This window comes from Nylanderia fulva, unplaced genomic scaffold (assembly GCF_048542155.1).
Source record: "Nylanderia fulva isolate GAGA-0341 unplaced genomic scaffold, ASM4854215v1 Scaffold4, whole genome shotgun sequence".
Classification (NCBI taxonomy): Eukaryota; Metazoa; Arthropoda; class Insecta; order Hymenoptera; family Formicidae; genus Nylanderia; species Nylanderia fulva.
The window spans coordinates 8217425-8237819 of NW_028190476.1; the positions used below are offsets into that span (position 1 = coordinate 8217425).

Here is a 20395-nt window from a genome sequence, read left to right on the forward strand (position 1 = left end):
TTCTCCTTGGGATATAAATATCATATATATCTCATATATATCATTTTGACATTTCTGTTCTCCTTGGGATATAAATATCATATATATCTATATATATATTGCATTATTTTAATAAGTATTCAGTTTTTTATACATATAATAATAAAATATGTACATGTAAACTGATAGCAAAAGAATATACGAATTATATAAATTCACCACCCTTTCCCATATATAAATGTAACTGTATAATTTTATACACAATATTTATAATTGTAAATACATTATATATAATTGTAAATATAAGGTACAAATTATCACAACAAATTTATTACAGTTTTGATTGATCAAGAATAAAATTTGTCACTAAATCATTGAACTCTTCAAAATATTTTAAGTGACAATTATGTGCTCCTTTTTCGAAAATATGTACGCTGTAATACAAAATAAATTATATATAAATTATGGTACAAAAAATTCGTAGATCACTTTTAATTGTTTCGAATCCATAAAAGTACAAACCTTGAATTGGCGATATTTTGCTTGAGATATGTCGGATGTTCCGGTAAAACCAATGCGTCTTTACCTCCATGAATAATCAACGTTGGACATTTTATTTTTGATAAAGCTTGTTTGCATAGGTCGCCGTTTTGCTTTTCGTATAATTTTAGCATAGCATCTATCCAATTCGACCAAGTCTTTCTAAAGTAATCCTCGCCGTAAACTTGTATCATAGATATCCTCATTCTTTCCGACCACTTGTTAATGTCTCTGATATCTAGACAGTAATTATTAATATTTTTAAAAGTTTTTTATCCGAACGAAACAGAAAAATATTTAATGCTATCTCATCGATAAAGAAATAGCAAAATATCTTATACTGTATACATTTTAACTATATAATAAAACAATGTTTCTAGAAATTTTAACAGTTTTTGTGACTCGAATCTTGACAAAAGCAATTTTCTCAAATCTTATCTATTTTGACGTTTTATAAATTTTAACATCATTTTACTATTATATTATAAATATCATAAATATTATGTACTATATTATAGATATTATTATAAATTATATTATTACTAAAAAGTAAATGATAAGAAAAATCTTTCTTTAAAACACTCGTACTTTCATATATTTTCGTCTCGTCCGGATGTATATATGCATTTGCACCAAAAACGACCATCCTACGAATGTTCTCAGGATACATTGAGGCAAGTAGAAGCGATGTGATGCCGCCGTCGCTCCAGCCAATTAAAGAAAATTTCGAGTAGCCCAGGGTCTGCATCAGATTATAAGCCCATGCGGCGTCGCGTTGAAAGAAATCATCCGGAAAATTCCTGTCGGGTGGTCGCGATTTTCCATAACCGGGTGGGTCCCATGCTACTATGGTCAGCTTGTCCACATTTAGATTTTCGATCTGCGGCTTAAAATCAGTCCATATCGTACCTGAAATATATAATTTAGTACATAAAGAATTTCTATACATTTGCAATCATTCTATTTCTAAAATTTAATACGTTGGTATTAACTTTATCCTAAGTTTTATTATAAGATATATAGCAGGTAATCTTGTATCGCCAGTGATAAATAAAATTTAAAAAATAATAACTGTGAGACGACCCAACTGGCTTAAGCCAGTTGGGTCGTCTCACAGTTATTATTTTTTAAATTTTATTATAAGATTTTAATAATTATCAACATCGCATTTTTGCATAAAAAATTATTATAAATCGATATAGTAGTGTAAATAATTTAAAGAATATAGTTTATAAAATATAGTAATATAAAAAAAAATAGGGAAAAAGAAACAATTAAAATTTATATATTTTACAATATATATTTTTATTATTATTGTTATTATTAATATATATAAGAAACTTGCGTTTATTGCATTAATATATATTTTTGGTGCGTTTAAAAACTTTTGTGACAACTTGTAATAATTTTTTCCTTTAAAAAAAATATATATATATGTTTAGAGAAAAAATTTTTATTAAATTGTTTTTCAAAATAGCGCAAGAAATGTGCTTTTATCGGATAATTGAATATTACAAATACAATAATATAAGAAGAAAAATAATAAAATAATAACGAGAAACAATGAAAAGAAAGATAAAATCAAGTATTTGTTTTTTAAGTATTTTGAATTTTTTTAATCGCTAAAACGCAGTTTTTTGTCTTTTGTCGAACAGTTCAAACATTCAAACATTATACCACGTGACTGAATTCTAAATGTTCGACAGATGGCAGCAAGTCTCGAGAATGTGCTCCAGAACGATTTGTCTCTCTCTACACGAGTCTAAATTATTTATTATATATATGTATGTTTACCTAATGCACCAGGTAACAACAACACCGGATGGTCACCTCTTCCGACTCTGGCATAATTTATTTCCATGCCGTCCACTTTGATTTTTTGTTCCTTTTACATAAACAATACTCTTTTTTAGATGATTGTCGGTATATGAAATGTCATTAAAATGGCAGATCGAACCAACAAACAACACCATCTATCATTTTGATATATATTTACATATTTGTAATATTTCTTTTTACGTACCTCCACTTCACGAGTTTTGTTCGCCATTGCTGACAGTTGTCGAATCAACAGAGCTGTCCTCCTGGACTCTGTCGTTCTGCATAATTTAAACGCGGAACGCACACACGTGCTTGACCACATATTGTAGATAGAATGTTTACGAATGATCAGCTGTAAATAAACCGCAGTATGTCGCTGAAAGCAATGTATACATCCGATATTTATATCATTTGAACTTATCTATTATTGTAATGACAAGTGTAATTTTAATACAAAAAGTCATCTGATTATCTTATCGTATTTTATCTTCAACATATAAATTATATAATAAATAAAATTATGTAATACTTAATAATATTAATATAAATTTATTATTAATGTATTTTCAATTGTAAAGCAAAAGTAAAAGAAATCAAATTATTTTTTTAGTGACAAAATTTACAAATAAAATTTATTAAACAAAATGTGTATATACAAAAGTTATTCCAGGCCAGAAATTCGCGTATTAAAGTTTTATATAATATATAAAAAACAAAGTATTATTACTTTGTTTTTTATATATTATATAAAACTTACTTATATTTTTCTAGATAATCTTTCTGTTACAAATATTTAATTTTCATGTAATATTATTATATCAAAACTAACATTTGTTATTGTATATGTGATTGTGGTAATATTGAAAGAAATAGTGCAGAATTAATATCAAATAAAGAGAATTAATATTAAAATTACATGTTTTGAAAGAAGTTGCAAATTGGATAATTGTACGATCATTAAAATATTTATTTTGGAGAACTATACAGTAATGGTAAAAATGGAAACACACAAATATCAAGTGTAAATACTATACGTGTAAAATATGAACAATAGCGATAATGATCGGAAAACCAATGCGTATGTTTCTACACGATAAAAATAAATAAATGCAATTTTTGTGCAATTGTCCTAACATCAGTGATTACATGGGTTTATATCGCTCTTACAAAAGTTTCTAAAAATCTTGCGAAATATAAGTTATATGTCATGCAACATTCATATAAGTCATGAATTCTCTTGTAGTCATATTAAAAAAAAAAAAGAAAAGAAAAAATAAATTTTAATTTAACAGTACTTAATGATTCTTAAGAAAAGTACAGAAAATTCTATTTAATCTTACATTTAATCCTATACATGATAGGAATAATAATATTAAATGATTCACAAAATGTAGATTATAGTAGGTTATGGCTTATCATGAATCTTGTTGATTACAGTTGTTTTGTGCTCGATCGAATGCTCTGTGATATTCTTCCATCAAATACTTTTTATATTTCGTCTGATTGTTCCACAGCTCCGCAGCTTCGAGATTAAGTGGGCTCTCGTTGTTAGGCTCTATTTTGAAAAAGGAAATGATTTAAATCGATTTATCTTATTGATTGATCATATAACATTGATCTCTATTGCTTTATTTTACTATTACTTACCACTAAGGAGGGACTGTATAGAAAGTAAAATAGTGCGCACATCGTACAACGCACTCCACTTATCTTTTAGTATATCCAAACAGATGTTACCGCCAGTATCTACATTTGGATGAAAGCAAGGTGTAGCAAAGCGAACTATAGGAGCACTATATGGGTAACTGTGTGGAAACTCTAAGGTCAATTTGTATGTGAGACCAGCGTACACCTGCAACGCATCAAACAATTAGATCTTTCCCTTCTTGTTATCGTATCGCAACATTAACCAATGTCATTTAAAGTTCATTAAACAATCTCTTACTGTGTCTCTTGGTCCTGTGATAGTCCCAATCCATTTAAATAAATTCTCTCCCTCTGGAAAGGCAGATACCCCTTGCTCCGTGTTCATCATCAGCACCATAAGCTCTTTTTGTAATCTAAACAATCAACGGCAACATTTTCATGAACCAACAAAGTACGTATCGCATAAACCGATCACGAGAAAAAGAAAAAGTATTGTAGAAACGAATCCCGCAAAACAATACTCAATTAGCGTCGTGCAACTCGCTAGGTTATATAATTTCCAGGGAGATATATATTAATCACGCTATAACTTTCCTAAATAATCTTTCAGAATCGATTTTTAGGATCGTTTGACGGTCGACTTTATTCATCCGAGGAACGGAGGAGACAAAATCAACTTGTCAGCTCGTTTACAAGGTATCCTGCGAATAGATCTTCAGAATCACCCCATCCGTACCGTTTGCTGACCGCATGATTATCCTTCGGCAGGCTCTGCTTCTCCTCGGCGGCCTTCGTCGGTGTGTTCTGCGTCGAACTGAAAGGGTTCACGTTCTGGGCCATCCCTGAAGCGAGGCAAGTCTCCCAGGAAGAAGCGAACGGGATATCCTCTCTTTCCACAACTCGTTAGTTTTGTGATGGAAATTTGAATGCCAGCACGCGCGTTATCGTTCAGCCTGAAAACATTAACTGGATCTACTATTCGGTCTGAAAACATCTAACGGATCTATTATCCGGCCTGAAAACATTAGATGACGAAACAGCTGACGAGCGGCAGCGCGTCAACCTAGGCTCATTTCTTTCCGTCTATCTCTTTGTGGACGTTTTAAATCGTGGGATTGAATTTTTTTCTTCCTAAAACCACGTTCCTCCTTTGAGGACGCCGCAGGAAGAAATTGACGTTCTGACAAATATTCACTGAAATCGAGCACATACTATCCGACCTGAAAACATCGAGCGGATCTACTATCCGGCCTGAAAACATCGAGCGGATCTACTATCCGACCTGAAAACGTCAAGCGGATCTACTATCCGGCCCGAAAACATCAAGCAGATATACTATTCGACTTGAAAACATTGGGCGGATCTACGATCCGACCTGAAAACATCGGGCGGATTTACTATCCGGCCTGAAAACATTGAGCGGTTCTACTATCCGGCCTGAAAACGTCGAGCGGATCTACTATTCGACTTGAAAACATCGGGCGGATCTACTATTCGACTTGAAAACATCGGGCGGCGAAACAGCTGACGAGCGGCGGAGCGTCACGCTAGGATCATTTCTCTTCGTCTAGCTCTTCGTGGGTGTTTTAAATCGCGGGATTTAATTTTTTCCTTCCTAAAACCTCGTTCCTCCTTTAAGGACGCCGCAGGAAGAGATTGACGTCCTGGCAAATATTTAGTGAAACTGCCGTAGTTTGGCAAGACTTTCCGTCTGACGTCAGTGTCCTCTCGTTCAGAATATATCTGGAAAAAAATGCGAGAACGTTAAAAAAGCTCGATTCAGATCGAACTGTGACGATTTTTCTTCTTAATCACCTAATATGATGTGTTGTTGGGAAAGATACGCAGGCAGGTGCAATCCGGATGTTTGCAATACGTAGTACTATGTCATGTGAGTCAATACGTGATGAATCGACAGAAAGGACCTGCACTATATAGGATTTTGGCTTTCGATGGAATTGATTGTATTTTTCATATATTTTCATAGCTTGTGACTTGTTGAACAAAAGATGTAATGACTCAAAGCTAAATATTCAATACATACTGAATTACAGTCAGTTAAACATGAAAAATAAAAACTTTGCATATTACTTGTTACTTTTTGTTCAACAGATCACAGACTACAACACATGAGAAAATCAAATAATCTGACCAAGATTTAATTTTATATGATTAATAGAAGGTTTTTGAATTTATATGAAATATTAGGTAAAATCCTGGTAAAATCAGCTGATTTTTCTTACATGTAATTAATGACTTGCTGAACAAAAATGAAATTTATAACATATGAGAAAACCAGCTGATCTGACTAAGATTTAATTTTATATGATTAATATGGGGTTTCTAGATTTAAATAAAATACTAAATAAAATCCTGGTAAAATTAGCTGATTTTCTTACATGTAATTAATGATTTGCTGAACAAAAAATGAAATTTAGCTCAAAGCTAAATAAAACAGTTACTAATTTACAGCTAGTTAAATATGAAAACTTGGGCTCTACGATATGTTTGACTGGTTATAACTATCCAATATGTAACTTTGAGACTATTACAGGACTTGTCCAACTTTTGTTCAGCAGGACATAACTTACGACATATGAAAAACATCCAATTCCAACAAAAGCCATAATCCTGTGTATTTAGTACAGACTCCTTTGTTACGAACAAGCAATTTCTATAATTTAATTTCTTATAATTTTTTCAGGTACATTATGTGTCATGATGGAATTATTTGATGATGAGAGTAAATTTGAAGCCTGATAGTTTGGAAATAGCAAAACTATGGCAGCGGTGCAAGACACACCGGAATCGGATACCGGAAGTTTTGAGTGTTTCAGAAATTACACAGCACCAGAAGTATTTGTACAAGGCCTAGCTGGCATCGTCGATCAGCAGGATGTGGAATCTATGATACGTGCTCAAAAACAGATGTGAGTTTCATCTGTGATGCTTTGATTTTTATATATAGTACTTTTATATTCATATATTTATTAATGCTAATTTTTCTTCTTTGCATGTGTTTTATATGTTTGCAGGTTGCAAAGGTTTGAAAAAACTAACGAAATGTTGACTAATTGCAATCAATTGTCAGTACACAGACTTAAAACAGCTGGCACAGAGTTCAAAAAGCACATCGCTCTTTTAATTGAGATGAAGAGAGATCTGGATTATATTTTCAAAAGAATTCGTTTGGTGAAAAATAAATTGAGTCAACAGTATCCACAGGCATTTAATGGTAATTAATCACATACATAAATTAATAGCCTTAATGAAAAATTAAAGGAAAAAAGATAAAAAGGACTAATAGCCTTAAGGGCTTAATGCGAGATAAAGACTCGTAAATAATTTTAAATAATATTTATTAGTTTAGTAATTAAATTTTTGAATATTTTAAACTTTATATTTTTAATAAATATTACCTAAATTACTTTAAAACACCTTTCTCTCGACCAAACTGGCAAATTTCTTATATTACTTTACAATCACAACGTTTCGACTATATTTTTAGTCCTTATCAAGTGATTAACTATACAAAAACATACCGAAAAAGAAGTTCAGTAAATTCCATAATTTCGCTATTGATATTTCACAGTTAGATGAAATTCATACATACTTTTTGTGAAATATCAATAGCCAAATTATGTAGTTTACTGAACTTTTTAGGTATGTTTTTGTATAGTTGATTACTTGATAAGCACTAAAAATATAGTCGAAACGTTGTGATTGTAAAGTAATAAAAGAAATTTGCCAGTTTGGTTGAGAGAAAGGTGTTTTAAAGTTATTTATTCTTTATTCTTACTGGCGAAACTAGAGGATTGACATTGCTAATTGATTACCTAAATTATTTAGGAGTTTTTTAACTTACGTTTGGGTTTTATTAGAGCCCTTTTTATTGATATACACATATATATATTTTTTCCATATTCAAAGCCTTTTTGTTTTATTGAAAAAAAGATCTATATAATTTATTATAAATACGCAGAGGCGGTAAGAAGCAGTTTAGCGGAGGAAGTCATTGTGGAGGATGTTGATTGCCCAGTAAAACCTCTCGAACCGGAAATTGTGCCATTGCCATCCATTCATGGTGCTGCTGATCGAGATCCCGATTCAGATGGTAATGAAATTTCCGCTAAAAATAGTCATATCGCTAAGGAGTAAATCTGATTTTTCGATGAATGTTCAAATGTAAATTGCTTAAAATTACCTACGGAACAAACGGGCGGTTAATTCAGGTAACACATTACACATAATATGTAATATTGGCGGAGAGATGAATCAAGTGTGTCTCTTGACTTTATTGTAAGAGACTAAAGAGAGAGACCTGTTTAATCTGAACCAATTGTTTAAATACTCAGATGATTTTATTGTTGTGAGATAGTACATTATATATATACATATATATATATATATATATATATATATATATATACATACATATATGTAAGTACATTATATCTTCTATACGAAAATGCACATAAAGAAAAGAATATTTTGAAGAGAATATTTCTACTAGAGATCGATGTTAACGAGAAGCGACAATATCTCGCTTCTTCAGAGATTGCGCTTTACCTGACACATTTGTGCACTTTCTCTCTCGTGGAAAGATAAACCGTTAGTACAAATAAAAAAAATCGCTGTAGAAAGAATATCAATTGCAATGACGTTCCGACATTTCCTATCATTTCCGTAAATTTTCGTTACATACTCGCATGTAAAAAAATTCAATCGTCACATTAACCGATGCAAGTTTGCAATAATGGTACAAAGAGTAAATTTCCATACTCTAGTTCATTTACCGAAATCGTTGATAGAAAGTATTAACAAGCGCGAGTGATATAAATATATTTTTTTCTTTTTGCATGAAAAGTTTACACCTCACCGATTTTATCGTCACTTAAATATGTTGTGGGGAAAGCTCTTCTGTATAATTATATATTTAATATTATATAAATATATTTAATATGTTATAATAATATTATATATAAATATACATTATATATATAATTATATTATTTAAATATATATTATTTTATTTTAATTATATTATTATATAATACATATAGTTATATTATTTAATTATATTATTTTAATATATTGTAATATTATATATTTAAGGAGTGATAAAAATTGTGAAGTGTAATCTTTTATGCAGTTTTACCTTTTCTGTTAATCACGAATGAGTGAGAAATAATATATCATGTTAGATATCTGAAATATTATGTCGTACACGCATTAAGTACGGAAGTTTACTACTACTTTACATGTTCTCTCTTCATTACGTATTCTTCGACTTTTCGCGTAAGTATGTACATATCGCATTAAAAAAAAAAAAACATGCTTTTGATGTACGATTCATTCGCTTCTCGCAGAGTGCAAAGCTTGTTCATATGTTACATAGTGCATTATATGTAAATAAAGATTGTTCGTTGTCTACCTTGTCGCACACAGAGTTTCAATTTACTTCGATAGATAGTAACAATCGCCCGCGCACATAATCCATGATGATGCGACAAAACTTGGTATTTTATTAGGGACTCTCACAATCAGCCGTGGGATTTAATTAAGTCGGTTTCGCGCATCGCAGTTTCGCGCTAAAATAAAAGGGGTACGTTCGGTCGAATATTCGGGGACTTGACTCGGTGCGCGAATAATTCTGTATCGCAAACTGAAGTTTCTCACGCAAATAAATTCGTCGTATGCGCATTTCTTATTATAAGACACCATCTCTAACAGCAAACATATCCCGAGGACGTTCAGAGAACATCCTGAGGATGTTCGAATGTCCTGTGGATATTCTCTGAATATCTTTCGGATATATTGTGCTATTAGGGATTGGAAATATTATTTTAATTGGTCGGTCAAGAGAGAAAGAGAAATATATATATATATAATTGTTCTTCTTTGTTTCACCCCGTTCTCTCCCTGCACGCGCGTTTTGCGATTCGACTGATTATCCCGAACAAGTTTTTTATCCCTATCCTATCTGTAAAAAAAAAAGAAAAAAAAAGAAATCGCAAACACAGCGATAATTAGCCAGAAGACTAATGACATGACTTCCATTGTTGGTGTACAGTGCCGGTCGAGGAGTTTCAGTTCGCGAAGCTGCGCAAACGGCGAATAAAGAGTAACGACAGCTCGTCGACGGAGAGCAACAACGATCACAGTAACGCCGACACGTCATCCTGCACGTCCGACACCGGCTAAAAAAAAGCCGAACAGTATAAATGAGAGACAGGGGAGGAGAGAGAGAGAGAGAGAGAGAGAGAGAGACAGAGTGAGAGTGAGAGTGAGAGAGAGAGAGAGAGAGAATGTTTATTATTATAATGTAATCCCCTTCTCTCCTTCTCCTTTCCTCCAAAATTGGATTCATGCACCATACAGTGTTGCTTGCGAATATACGAGCTAATCAAACAATCAATCAATCAATCATTCAATCGGTAACGAGAGAATCGGATGGCGCGATATACCGAGACTACATACATCATATCATTGTGTAAGTTGTGGGCTTGTGAATACTGTCAATGTGAGCAAAATAAATTCTTTGTACACACGGTACAGCGATGTTGATCAATTCCATTCCGGTGAGAGTGTGAAAGAGAGAGAAAGAGAGGGAGAGTGTCCTTAGCGGTGGGATTAAGTTCAAGTAGATTTCAATTTGTTTGCATTGATTTTAATCTTTCTATGATTATTTAAAAAACAGTACTTTCAAGTAGACTCAATCTGAACGAGATAGGTTCGAATCTTCTGTAAGTTCAAACTTGGATTAAGTGTGTTCAGATTTTTAAAAGCATATATTGAACTTGATCCCATCCTTGATTCCTAATTTTATGCATACCCGAGAGCTTTATTTGCAAATGCATAGTTAGATTCTGAACTCTCTATGATTGATTATTAAAAAAAGAAAAAATGTTTGCAAACAGATTCGAACCTGGATCAAACATGTTCGAATTTTTAAGTACGTATTGAACTTACAATTAGTATATGTATGTTGAATTTAATTCCACCCCTATTTTTGTGAACACCCGAGAGCTTTATAATTTGTGAATGCATTTAAACTCTCTGAGTCTGATGATTAAAAAAAAATAAGGAAAAAAGTACTCGCAAGTAGATTCAAACCTGGAGTAAGCGTTTGGATCTTTTAAGTATATATTGAATTTGATCCTATCCCTATTTCTTGTGGACACCCAAGAGCTTTAATTTGCGAATGTATTTCGAACTCTCTATAATTAAAAAGAAATGAATAACTACTAAATAAATAAATAAAAAACAGTATACTTTCAAGTAAATTCGAGCTTAGACAAGATGCATTTGAACTTCTTATAAATAAAAACAATACTTCTTGAAAAATAATATTCCAAATATATTTGAATCTGGATCAACTATGTGTTCGGATCTTCAAGTACATATATTAAACTTGATCTCATTCCTAGTCCTTGTGGACACCCGAGAAGTTTAATTCGTGAATCGAGTCGAGTCGAGATTCGCCATCGGCGAAACCAGCCACCTGGGGCGTTTCATTAGCGAGGACGCAGCCGTCGCCGTCGTGAAATATTTCGTTCGTCCGGCTGGCAAAGGTGGCGCCGAGATTAATGCGAATGCTTTTCACGGCTGCATCCGCGCGCAGGGTCGCTATAGTTAGTCTGGGCGACGTCTGGGAAAGATTCACGTGACTTCTTTCGGCGCGTTAATTCAGAAGGAAGACATTCGAATGTCCACTGCACATGTTTAGGGAATGACGTTATGTGAAATTGCGGTTTAGACATTCGGCGCGTTTTCTTCCTTAAATCATTTATTATTAAATTATATTAAATCATTTATCATTTTTCCTAAAACCATTATTTAATAAAGGATGACATGATATATTTTTTAATGCAACTATGTTGCGATATTTATCGATTTATATCATTTTTAATATAATGACAACCGATGTTACATAAATCGGAAAGTATCCCTAGTCTTATGTAAAATGGATTAAATCAGTTGGTTTTTTCATATGTTGTAGTTTGCTGAACAAAAGATGTAATAGCTTCAAAGTTAAATAATGGGCAATTACTGAGTTATACAGCTAGTCAAACAACTCGCAGAATTTGAGTTTTTCGTGTTTGACTGGTTGTAAATCAGTAACTGCCTATTATTTAGCTTTGAGCCTATTACATTTTTTGTCCAGCTGATCATAAGCTACAACATATGAGAAAACCAGCAGATTTTATTAATTTTATCTATAGGATTAATATGGAATTTTTGAATTTATATGAAATCCCAGATAAATTGAATTCCAATAGGGATTTCTTATATGTTATAGCTCATGATCTACTGAACAAAAATGTACTAGGCTCAAAGCTAAATAATAAATAGTTATGATTTACAATTAGTCAAAAACTCGGGCCTTACAAGTTGTTTGACTGGCTGTAACTTAATAATTGTCCATTAGGTTTGAAGCTATTACATCTTTTGTTCAGTAGGTCATAAATTACAATAGGTGAAAAACCAGCTAATCTTACAAAAATTGAATTTTATTTAGGATTAGTGCAGATTTTTGAGTCTATACAAAATCATAGATAAAATTGAATGTTGGTATAAAATTCAGTTGGTCTTCTCATATGTTGTAAATGATCTGTTGAAAAGTGCTATTCAAAGATAAATAATAGACTTACTGATTTATAATCAGTCAGACATGAAAAACTCGGGCTCTACGAACTGTTTGATTGACTTTAACTCAATAATTGTCCATTATTTAAAGAGGCTATTGCATTTTTTATTCAGCAAGCCATAAAAGCTACAAGTGAAAAAACGAGTTGATTTAACCGAAATCCATTTCATATAAGATTAGTGCGAGGAAGTTTCTTTCACTTCAAAATCATCTTGCTTGCTTCGAATTATTTTTTATTCTGGAAGTTTTAAAAATAGCTTCGCTGAATTTCTTTTTTTTTGTTTAGATTAATTCGCATGTGTTCTTGCTTCCCAATTTCAAATATTTGCTCCACGAGCTTCACTCCTGTTTGGATTCTTTAACGAAGTCGCACTCGTAATCTAGGCAACGATCGTAATTATTTACAGATTAACTACGGAATCTCCGGAAGGTTCTTGGAATGGCGGATCACGAATGTTCGATCGCGAATGTTAATTTTTCTTCTCGCGCGGTTTGTTATCGTCCCGCGTGAAATATTGTCGAGGAATCGATTTCCTCTCTTTCTCTCCAGCTCTGCTTTCTACCATCGATGGTTTGTGCTATACACAGACGTCGCACGTGCATATACAGACGCACGTGCGGAAAGTGCGACGCTCCTTGAAGACGCTGGTCGCGTCGCGATGCCAGAACAGCTGCGCTTCAGCTGTTTTCTATCCATTCTCTGTCCTTGCTTCCTTTTGCCCGGCATCACGAGATAAAATCCTAGAGAGACGCGACGTTATTTGCGTTACGCCGAGAAAGAACATTCATTTTGACGATTTACGTGTAATTAAACTTGACACATCATGCCATATATATGCGTGATGCATCATAGACGTTAATTTCATATATATATAGTCATAAGAATTTAACAAGATTTTTTTCAAGGCGATTAGGATTAGATTGTAAAGAATATTTTATAGTTGAAAAGAAAGACATGGTGTAAAGATAACTCATAATAATTTTAAAAAAAAATGTAAGTTGCAACTAACGGCTACATATACTTTTTCTCAGAAACAAATATGTATTTTTTATGCCAATTGATTCTTTCATTATTTTATATATTGAGGTAAGATCGTAGAAAAATGAATATTTTACGAGATATTTCATAGTTTATGTAAAATTATATGTCAAATTTAAATATGTCGTAAACTATTTATTTTTTGACCATTTTACCCTTATAGTTTTTGATGCCAAAAATTGTGAGGAATTGATTCATATAAAAAATATGTTAGTTTCATTTAAAAAAACAAATAATCTTAAAAAGCGTCCTTTAAGAAAAGTTAGTAGTGCCATCTTCTGTCCCCTTTTAAATCAGACAATTTTTGTTTGAAACATTTTGTTACAATAATTAAAAATAAAAAAATTTAGGGATAATCGATTAAAATTGGACACTATATCGATATTAAATTATATATGTATATACACTACTCAAGAAAAGAGAAAAACAAATAGGGAACACTATTTTCATCCTAAAAATTATACTATTTTTAAACTGCCGAAATTCGGTGAAAAATCATCGTAGACAAAAAATAAAAAAACATTTTTTTTAAAGCTCGAAGTGTCAACTTTAACGCGCTATCGGTGATTATAAAAAATTTTTAATTCTCTTTTTCCGAAAAATACAGCTTCAGTTATAAAATTGTGTAACTCGGTCAAAAAAAAAAAAAAAAATAAAAAAATAAAAATCGTAGGACCATTTAAAAAAAGCATTTTGTAGGTAAAATTATGTAGTTTATAGGACGAGATTTGAATTTTGCGAAAGAAATTTTTTTATCGAGGTTCAAGTTGTCCAAAGCACGTAAAATTAAGGAATAAAACAGTATGTTTTTTTTAAAGTTTAGAACAAGGAAGATAAAAAAATTTTAAAAATCTACCGACAGAGCGTTAAAGTTGAAACTGCAAGTTTGAAAATGCGTTTTTAATTTTTACTCTACGATGATTTTTCGTCGAGTTCCGGCGCTTTAAAAATAGTATAATTTTTAGGATGGAAAAATTGTTCCCTATTTCTTTTTTTGAGTAGTGTATATTATATATGTATATATTAAATTCTATTTTTAGCTTGATAAAAATAAACATTTTTAAACGTAATTTTAATTTTAAAATTATCAACTTAACGAATAGTTTTTCTCTTTTTAATTTTTTTTCTTCTTTTCCATATTATAATATATATGTATATGTATAAAAAAAAGATATGTGAAAACGTGGTAAGCGGAACGAGATACGAAATATTCGCGATATATTTCGCATATAGAGTTTATCGCCCGCGTTAGTGCGGGAATTATTTTCTCTCTCTTAAAGGTCCCGTCCCAACTGCTTGCGCAATTCATTTGACGCTATTGCGGGTATTGCACGTGCGTGCTAACGCGCCCGAGAAGAATGCATTTCGAGAAATAGAATGCGGGGGAGGGTGCAGAGGGTGAAACGAGAGGGTCGGCCCTGGCGGTTAACTGCACTCCCGATAAAACGCGGAAACAGCTGTTTAATCTTATCCGGTCCACCTGCGCCGCACGCTCGATATTTACTTTCATTCTTCTAGCGCATGCAGCACACGCCTTTTGGGAGGAACACACGCGCTCTTTGTTGACATAGGCATAACAAGGCTTGGTACCACCAGTCGTGTGTGCCATCGCCGAAATAGTTCTCGGCCAGGTTTGCAAATTTTTTCTGATAACACTCATGGCATATGTCTATTATTCTCTTTCGGTAACTTGCGAGGAAATCTTTAAAATTAAAACTGTGTGCAGTGTTGTATACTCATACAGTACACAAGTTTGCAGCAATATTGCAACAACATTGCCCAGCAAACACAGTATATAAATGTTATATACTTAAGCATGTTACATGTAACGTATATGTTAGTTGTAATTTTCCACTCATAGATGTAACATTTTTAATATTACATATATTACATTGTAGTTATATTGTCATTATATCCCAAGATAGCACTGACTTATCAATACATCAATGTGCTATTTGGTATATAATTACAGTATAACTATTATACAAAGTAATATATGTTATATTAAAATGTTACATCTATGAGTGGGAAATTACAACTAACATGGATGTTACATGTAACGTACACGTTATATTACCTGTTATATTCTGTTTTATTATAGCAATGTAACAATTATATATCGGTGTTTGCTGGGTGTAATATTGTACATTGCATAGCAATATTGCAGAAATATTATATAGGCATGAATTTGCAATATACTTTAAATAACGTTGCAACATTTCAGAAATATTATGAAAATAAAATTCACGCAAAAAATATTAGGTACAGAACATTCAGTCCGATCATGTATTTGGTACATTTCCAATAATCCAATAGTAATATTACATATATATTTTATTGCATTATTGCTGCAATGTTATAGAACAATATTTCTGAAAACGGACATTTTACCGTTGCTGCAACCTTGCAGCAAGATTGCTGCAACATTTCACAATGTTTATGCAATGTTGTAATATTGCAATGAAATGTTGCTCCAATGCTGCTGCTATCTTGTTGTGCTGTATGGGAGATATGATTTTAAAATTATCTACTCATACAGAACAGATCATTGCAATTACATTACAGCAATGTTCCAATCTTGCAAGTTACAATGTAACATTGTAGAGACATTACAGAAACATGCAGATGTAATATTTCATGAGAATGTTGCAGCAACATTCCAGAAAGATTATAAAAAATATTTAATAATCGCTAGTTCCTTTATCTACCGCTATGCGACGCGCGATATCTATCCCGTATTTAAATTTTAGTTAGAATTAAATTAATAAAGGTTGGTGAAATTAACTAGCTCTAAGACTAAAAGTATCATGCCTACATCTTTACATCAGTTTAATTTTTTGGACTTGATCCCAACACAGGGAATTTAGATATTAAAGTGTACATACTGAATTGATTCCTCAGAAATCAAACAGATTAATATTTGATGAATTCGAATGAATAAAAATCTGTTTATTGTATTTTACAGACTTATTTTCAAAACAAAATTTTTAATTTTATGAAGTAAATTATTAAGTCTGCAACATTTTACTATTTATTATAATAAAAATTACATTACAATGTTACTGTAATGTTTTATTGATTATTGCAATATTACAAAAAGTGGCCATCTAGTCGTTGCAGCAATCTTGCAGCAATATTTTGCAACCAATATGCAATATTGCAATGTATCAATGTAAGGTCTATGCAATGTTTCTGCAATCTTTCGGTGCTGTATGGATAGGTAAAGATGAGATAAAAATATGTAAATATGTCTAGATAGAAGATAAAATTATATGGCGATTTATCTAGATAATTTTCAGATAATATTATTTTTAAGACCGCTTATGTAAACACAATTATAAAAAAATGTAAATTATAAAAGATATATAAAAATATATTTATTAAGAAATAGGAATCAAATTCAATACATACTCTAAAAGTATGTTCAATACAAAATGTACTTAAAAATTCAAACAGTCTTCATCCAGATCCGAATCTACTTGTATTTTTTTCTTTTTAATAATCATAGAGTCTTTTTAAAACCATGCATTCGCAAATTATAAAGTTTTTACGTGTCCACAAGAACTATAGGAATCAAAGATTGCAGCAAGTTCAATGCATATATTTAAAAATCTAAACATAGTTGCTTCAAGTGTGAACATATACTTATAAAAGATTCGAACCTATCTCGTTCAGGTTCGAGTTTATTCGAAAGTACTGTTTTTTTATAATCATAGAGAATTAAAAATCATGCAAACAATTTTAAATTTACCCGAATTTGTTCAAATCTTTTGAATACTTCGCCGAAAAATTTTATGTTATATATATTTATGTGTACGTGAATGCGTAGCAAGTATTATAAATAGATTTTTATCTGAAAGTTTGAGTACTATATGTAAAAAATTCGATTTTTCACGATAGAAAATACTTATAAGTGCTATTTCAAATACTTTTCTGGTACTCGATTTAAAATTCGAATATTTTTAGATTTGGAAGTATATACATATAATTATGAAATATTAATCCTGGAAAATGAAACTTGATTATTTGGATTCGACTCGTATCTTTACATGTCAAACTTGATCTCATTTTTTAGAAAATGCATACGAAAATATATCATCTTTCCACGTCTTTTCAATTTGTTAAAAAAAATTCCGCAAATTTCTCAGAAATTTACTAATACAATATATCAAAAAATAATTGAAAAATGTATAGAATTAAAAAAATTTTCCTCTCTTTTTCTTCTCTTTTATCCACATGATATAAAGAAACGGTGTATCGAGCGAAATGTTGCGGGAAACTCAATAAAAGCCGGAAGAAGACATAGGAAAGAGAGAGAGAGAGAGAGAACCTGCGCGAGCGCTAAAGTCTTTGAAAAGCTGATGGTGTTTTTGAAGGCGCCCCCGCGATATTCTCCGTTCCCTTTTACGGGCGCGGACTTTAAGTCTAGTCTTGACGCGGGCACAACGGGCGACCGATGCAAAGTAATACAAAAGCGTGCTTGGAGCACGCCCGCTAACTTGTCGGAGAGTGTCACCGGCAGCACTTCGGATTGAACTTTTCCAAGAGCCTCGGACAGGCTAAAGAAAATGCGCGGGAAGAGAAGACGATAACCGGCGCTCTCTCTCTCTCTCTCTCTCTTGGGAGAGCAAAGCTCCTGGGAACGATTAAAATCTTGCTCCCGGCGGTTATCATGAGGTAAGAGAAGATATAAGTTTTTGCTTTCTTCTATATTATTTTTACCCTCTACTTCTTTAATAAATATGGCTCGTAAAGTACGGTTTAGCGTATCAGTAACGTGTAACGCTAAATGCCATACGATCTTTTTTTTTATCAAATCGAGATAAAAATGACAATAACAGCTGAGCCCTGTAGATATATATTTTGTAATTTATTTTAAATATATATATATATATATACAATAACCTCCACAAGTTTGAAGTCTGTCATAAATAAAAATGTCATTTAAATATTTTATGTTTATTTAGAGAAAATTTTATTTTCCAGCATCATACAGGATATTTTTAAATAAGTGTAAAAATTTTCAGGAGATAATTCTTTGTTGAAAATTATAAGGGGAGTTTTTCATATAAACATATACCTTTATATTCCTTCATGAGAAGTTACACTCCTCCAAATGGGAAGGCAAAAATTAGGTTCTTTTTTTACAAATTATTGATTTTACGAAAAAATAAAAGAAATAAAAAAGTTTCTAACGCTATTTTTAAATGATTACATTTTGGTCTGTGAAAAAGTTTTAATAAAAATCTGAAAGATGTTAGTTTCATCCTCTTAAAACGATACGAGAACATTTAAAAAATATTAATAAATCCTTTTTATTAATGGAAAATATCCACTAATAAAATTTCATCTTTTAATTTATCTATTTAAAAAAAAAATTAAAAATCTAATTTTCACCTCCCTCTTTGGAGGAGTGTAACTCCACAAGGAAGGATATATAAGAGTATATGTTTATATAAAAAAAATCTCCCTTTTTTCGCATTTTTCGCACTTATTTAGAAATATTCTATATAAATATCATGTACGTCTTTTTAATTGCTTTATACTGACAGTTTTTGACACTTGCTTTCCGATTGAGTTTTCTAAACACAACTAGAACGATTATCTCGTTTCTTCAAATAATCATAATTTTCCTTTTTTTTCTTTAAATGTGTGTTTCCTTTATTAGATTATTCATTATGTCACAAATTTTCTTTCCTCTGAACTCGCAATTTAATTTTATGCAAGATCAAACTTTTCTACACCAGTTACGAAGAGCTCCAATTCAGATGTGTCACTTTTTGGCACATAGATATATCGAAATATCTGTTATTTTCTTGAATTCTAATTCTGGCCTCCACATGCGAAGTGTCTGCTTTCCTTAATCATAGTTCTGTCATCCAGGTGCGAAATGTCCGTTTCCGTTAATCAAACGCGCGGACGCATTTAGTATCCAAAATAAATGTTAGTGTTACGCGAACGAGATTTAAGATACTAAAATCGTGATTTAAGGAATTCTTTTTTTCATAATATAATGACTTATAATATAACTTTTATTATTACCCATACAGCACCGTTAGATTGCAAAAACATTACAACAATCTTTCACCGCAATATTGCAAATTTACTGCAAAATGTTGCTACATCATTGCTGTTGAATTGCAGCAATGTTAAAATGTCCGCTTTTTGGAAGATAATAAAATTATTGATTATCGTTAACATCTTTTATTGTACAATATTGCAAAAAATTATTTTATTACAGTATATTATACCCAGCAAATACCAAGTTACAGTTATATAATTGTTAGTTGTAATTTTCCACTCAACAATATAATTGTTATAATACACGTATTATATTTTTGAGTGGAAAATTACAACTAACAATTATATAGCTGTAACTTGGTGTTTGCTGGGTATATATATGTATATATAATATTACAATATATAAATTATAGAATTTGGATTACATGCAATATTTCCGAAATATTGATGTCATGTTGCTACAAGTGTGCTGGAATTTTGTGCACCTATATCTCTGCAATGTCTTTATAATGTTGCATTGCAACTTGCAACATTGCAACGTTGCTGCAATATAATTGCAATAATCTGTGCTGTATGGATATGCTCTCTCTCTCTCTCTCTCTCTTATTTAATATATATTCTCCACGTGGGATAGAGGGATAATCTTTCGATGTAATAAAATCTCGTGCCCTGTCCCGAAAATAAAGAACTCCTCCGTC

The 20395-nt window shown here is 31.7% G+C and overlaps 3 protein-coding genes across 4 annotated transcripts; 1 reads left to right on the forward strand and 2 right to left on the reverse strand.

Moving 5' to 3' along the window:
- Window positions 1–228: 228 nt before the first annotated feature.
- On the reverse strand, window positions 229–2880 carry LOC114937912 (serine hydrolase BPHL-like). The gene is made up of 5 exons (XM_029311588.2): window positions 2543–2880; window positions 2314–2404; window positions 1108–1428; window positions 502–757; window positions 229–413 (listed from the first exon to the last, which is right to left on the reverse strand). Exons 1-5 carry the CDS (start codon window positions 2660–2662, stop codon window positions 311–313), a joined length of 891 nt encoding a protein of 296 aa, XP_029167421.1. The 5' UTR covers window positions 2663–2880; the 3' UTR covers window positions 229–310.
- Window positions 2881–3283: 403 nt separating this feature from the next.
- Window positions 3284–5182, reverse strand: vih (ubiquitin conjugating enzyme vih). Its single transcript, XM_029311581.2, has 4 exons — window positions 4724–5182; window positions 4286–4400; window positions 3988–4192; window positions 3284–3895 (listed from the first exon to the last, which is right to left on the reverse strand). The coding sequence occupies exons 1-4, from the start codon at window positions 4825–4827 to the stop codon at window positions 3756–3758; spliced, it is 564 nt and encodes a 187-aa protein (XP_029167414.2). The 5' UTR covers window positions 4828–5182; the 3' UTR covers window positions 3284–3755.
- Window positions 5183–5483: 301 nt separating this feature from the next.
- LOC114937908 (kxDL motif-containing protein CG10681) lies at window positions 5484–18630 on the forward strand. 2 transcript variants are annotated; one of them, XM_029311582.2, is made up of 5 exons: window positions 5484–5878; window positions 6692–6917; window positions 7023–7222; window positions 7970–8101; window positions 15195–18630. In XM_029311582.2, the coding sequence occupies exons 2-5, from the start codon at window positions 6769–6771 to the stop codon at window positions 15245–15247; spliced, it is 534 nt and encodes a 177-aa protein (XP_029167415.2). In that variant the 5' UTR covers window positions 5484–5878; window positions 6692–6768; the 3' UTR covers window positions 15248–18630. The 2 variants fall into 2 exon arrangements, with proteins under 2 accessions (XP_029167415.2, XP_085342211.1); XM_085486085.1 differs by lacking the exon at window positions 15195–18630 and adding an exon at window positions 10061–10542.
- Window positions 18631–20395: the final 1765 nt, after the last annotated feature.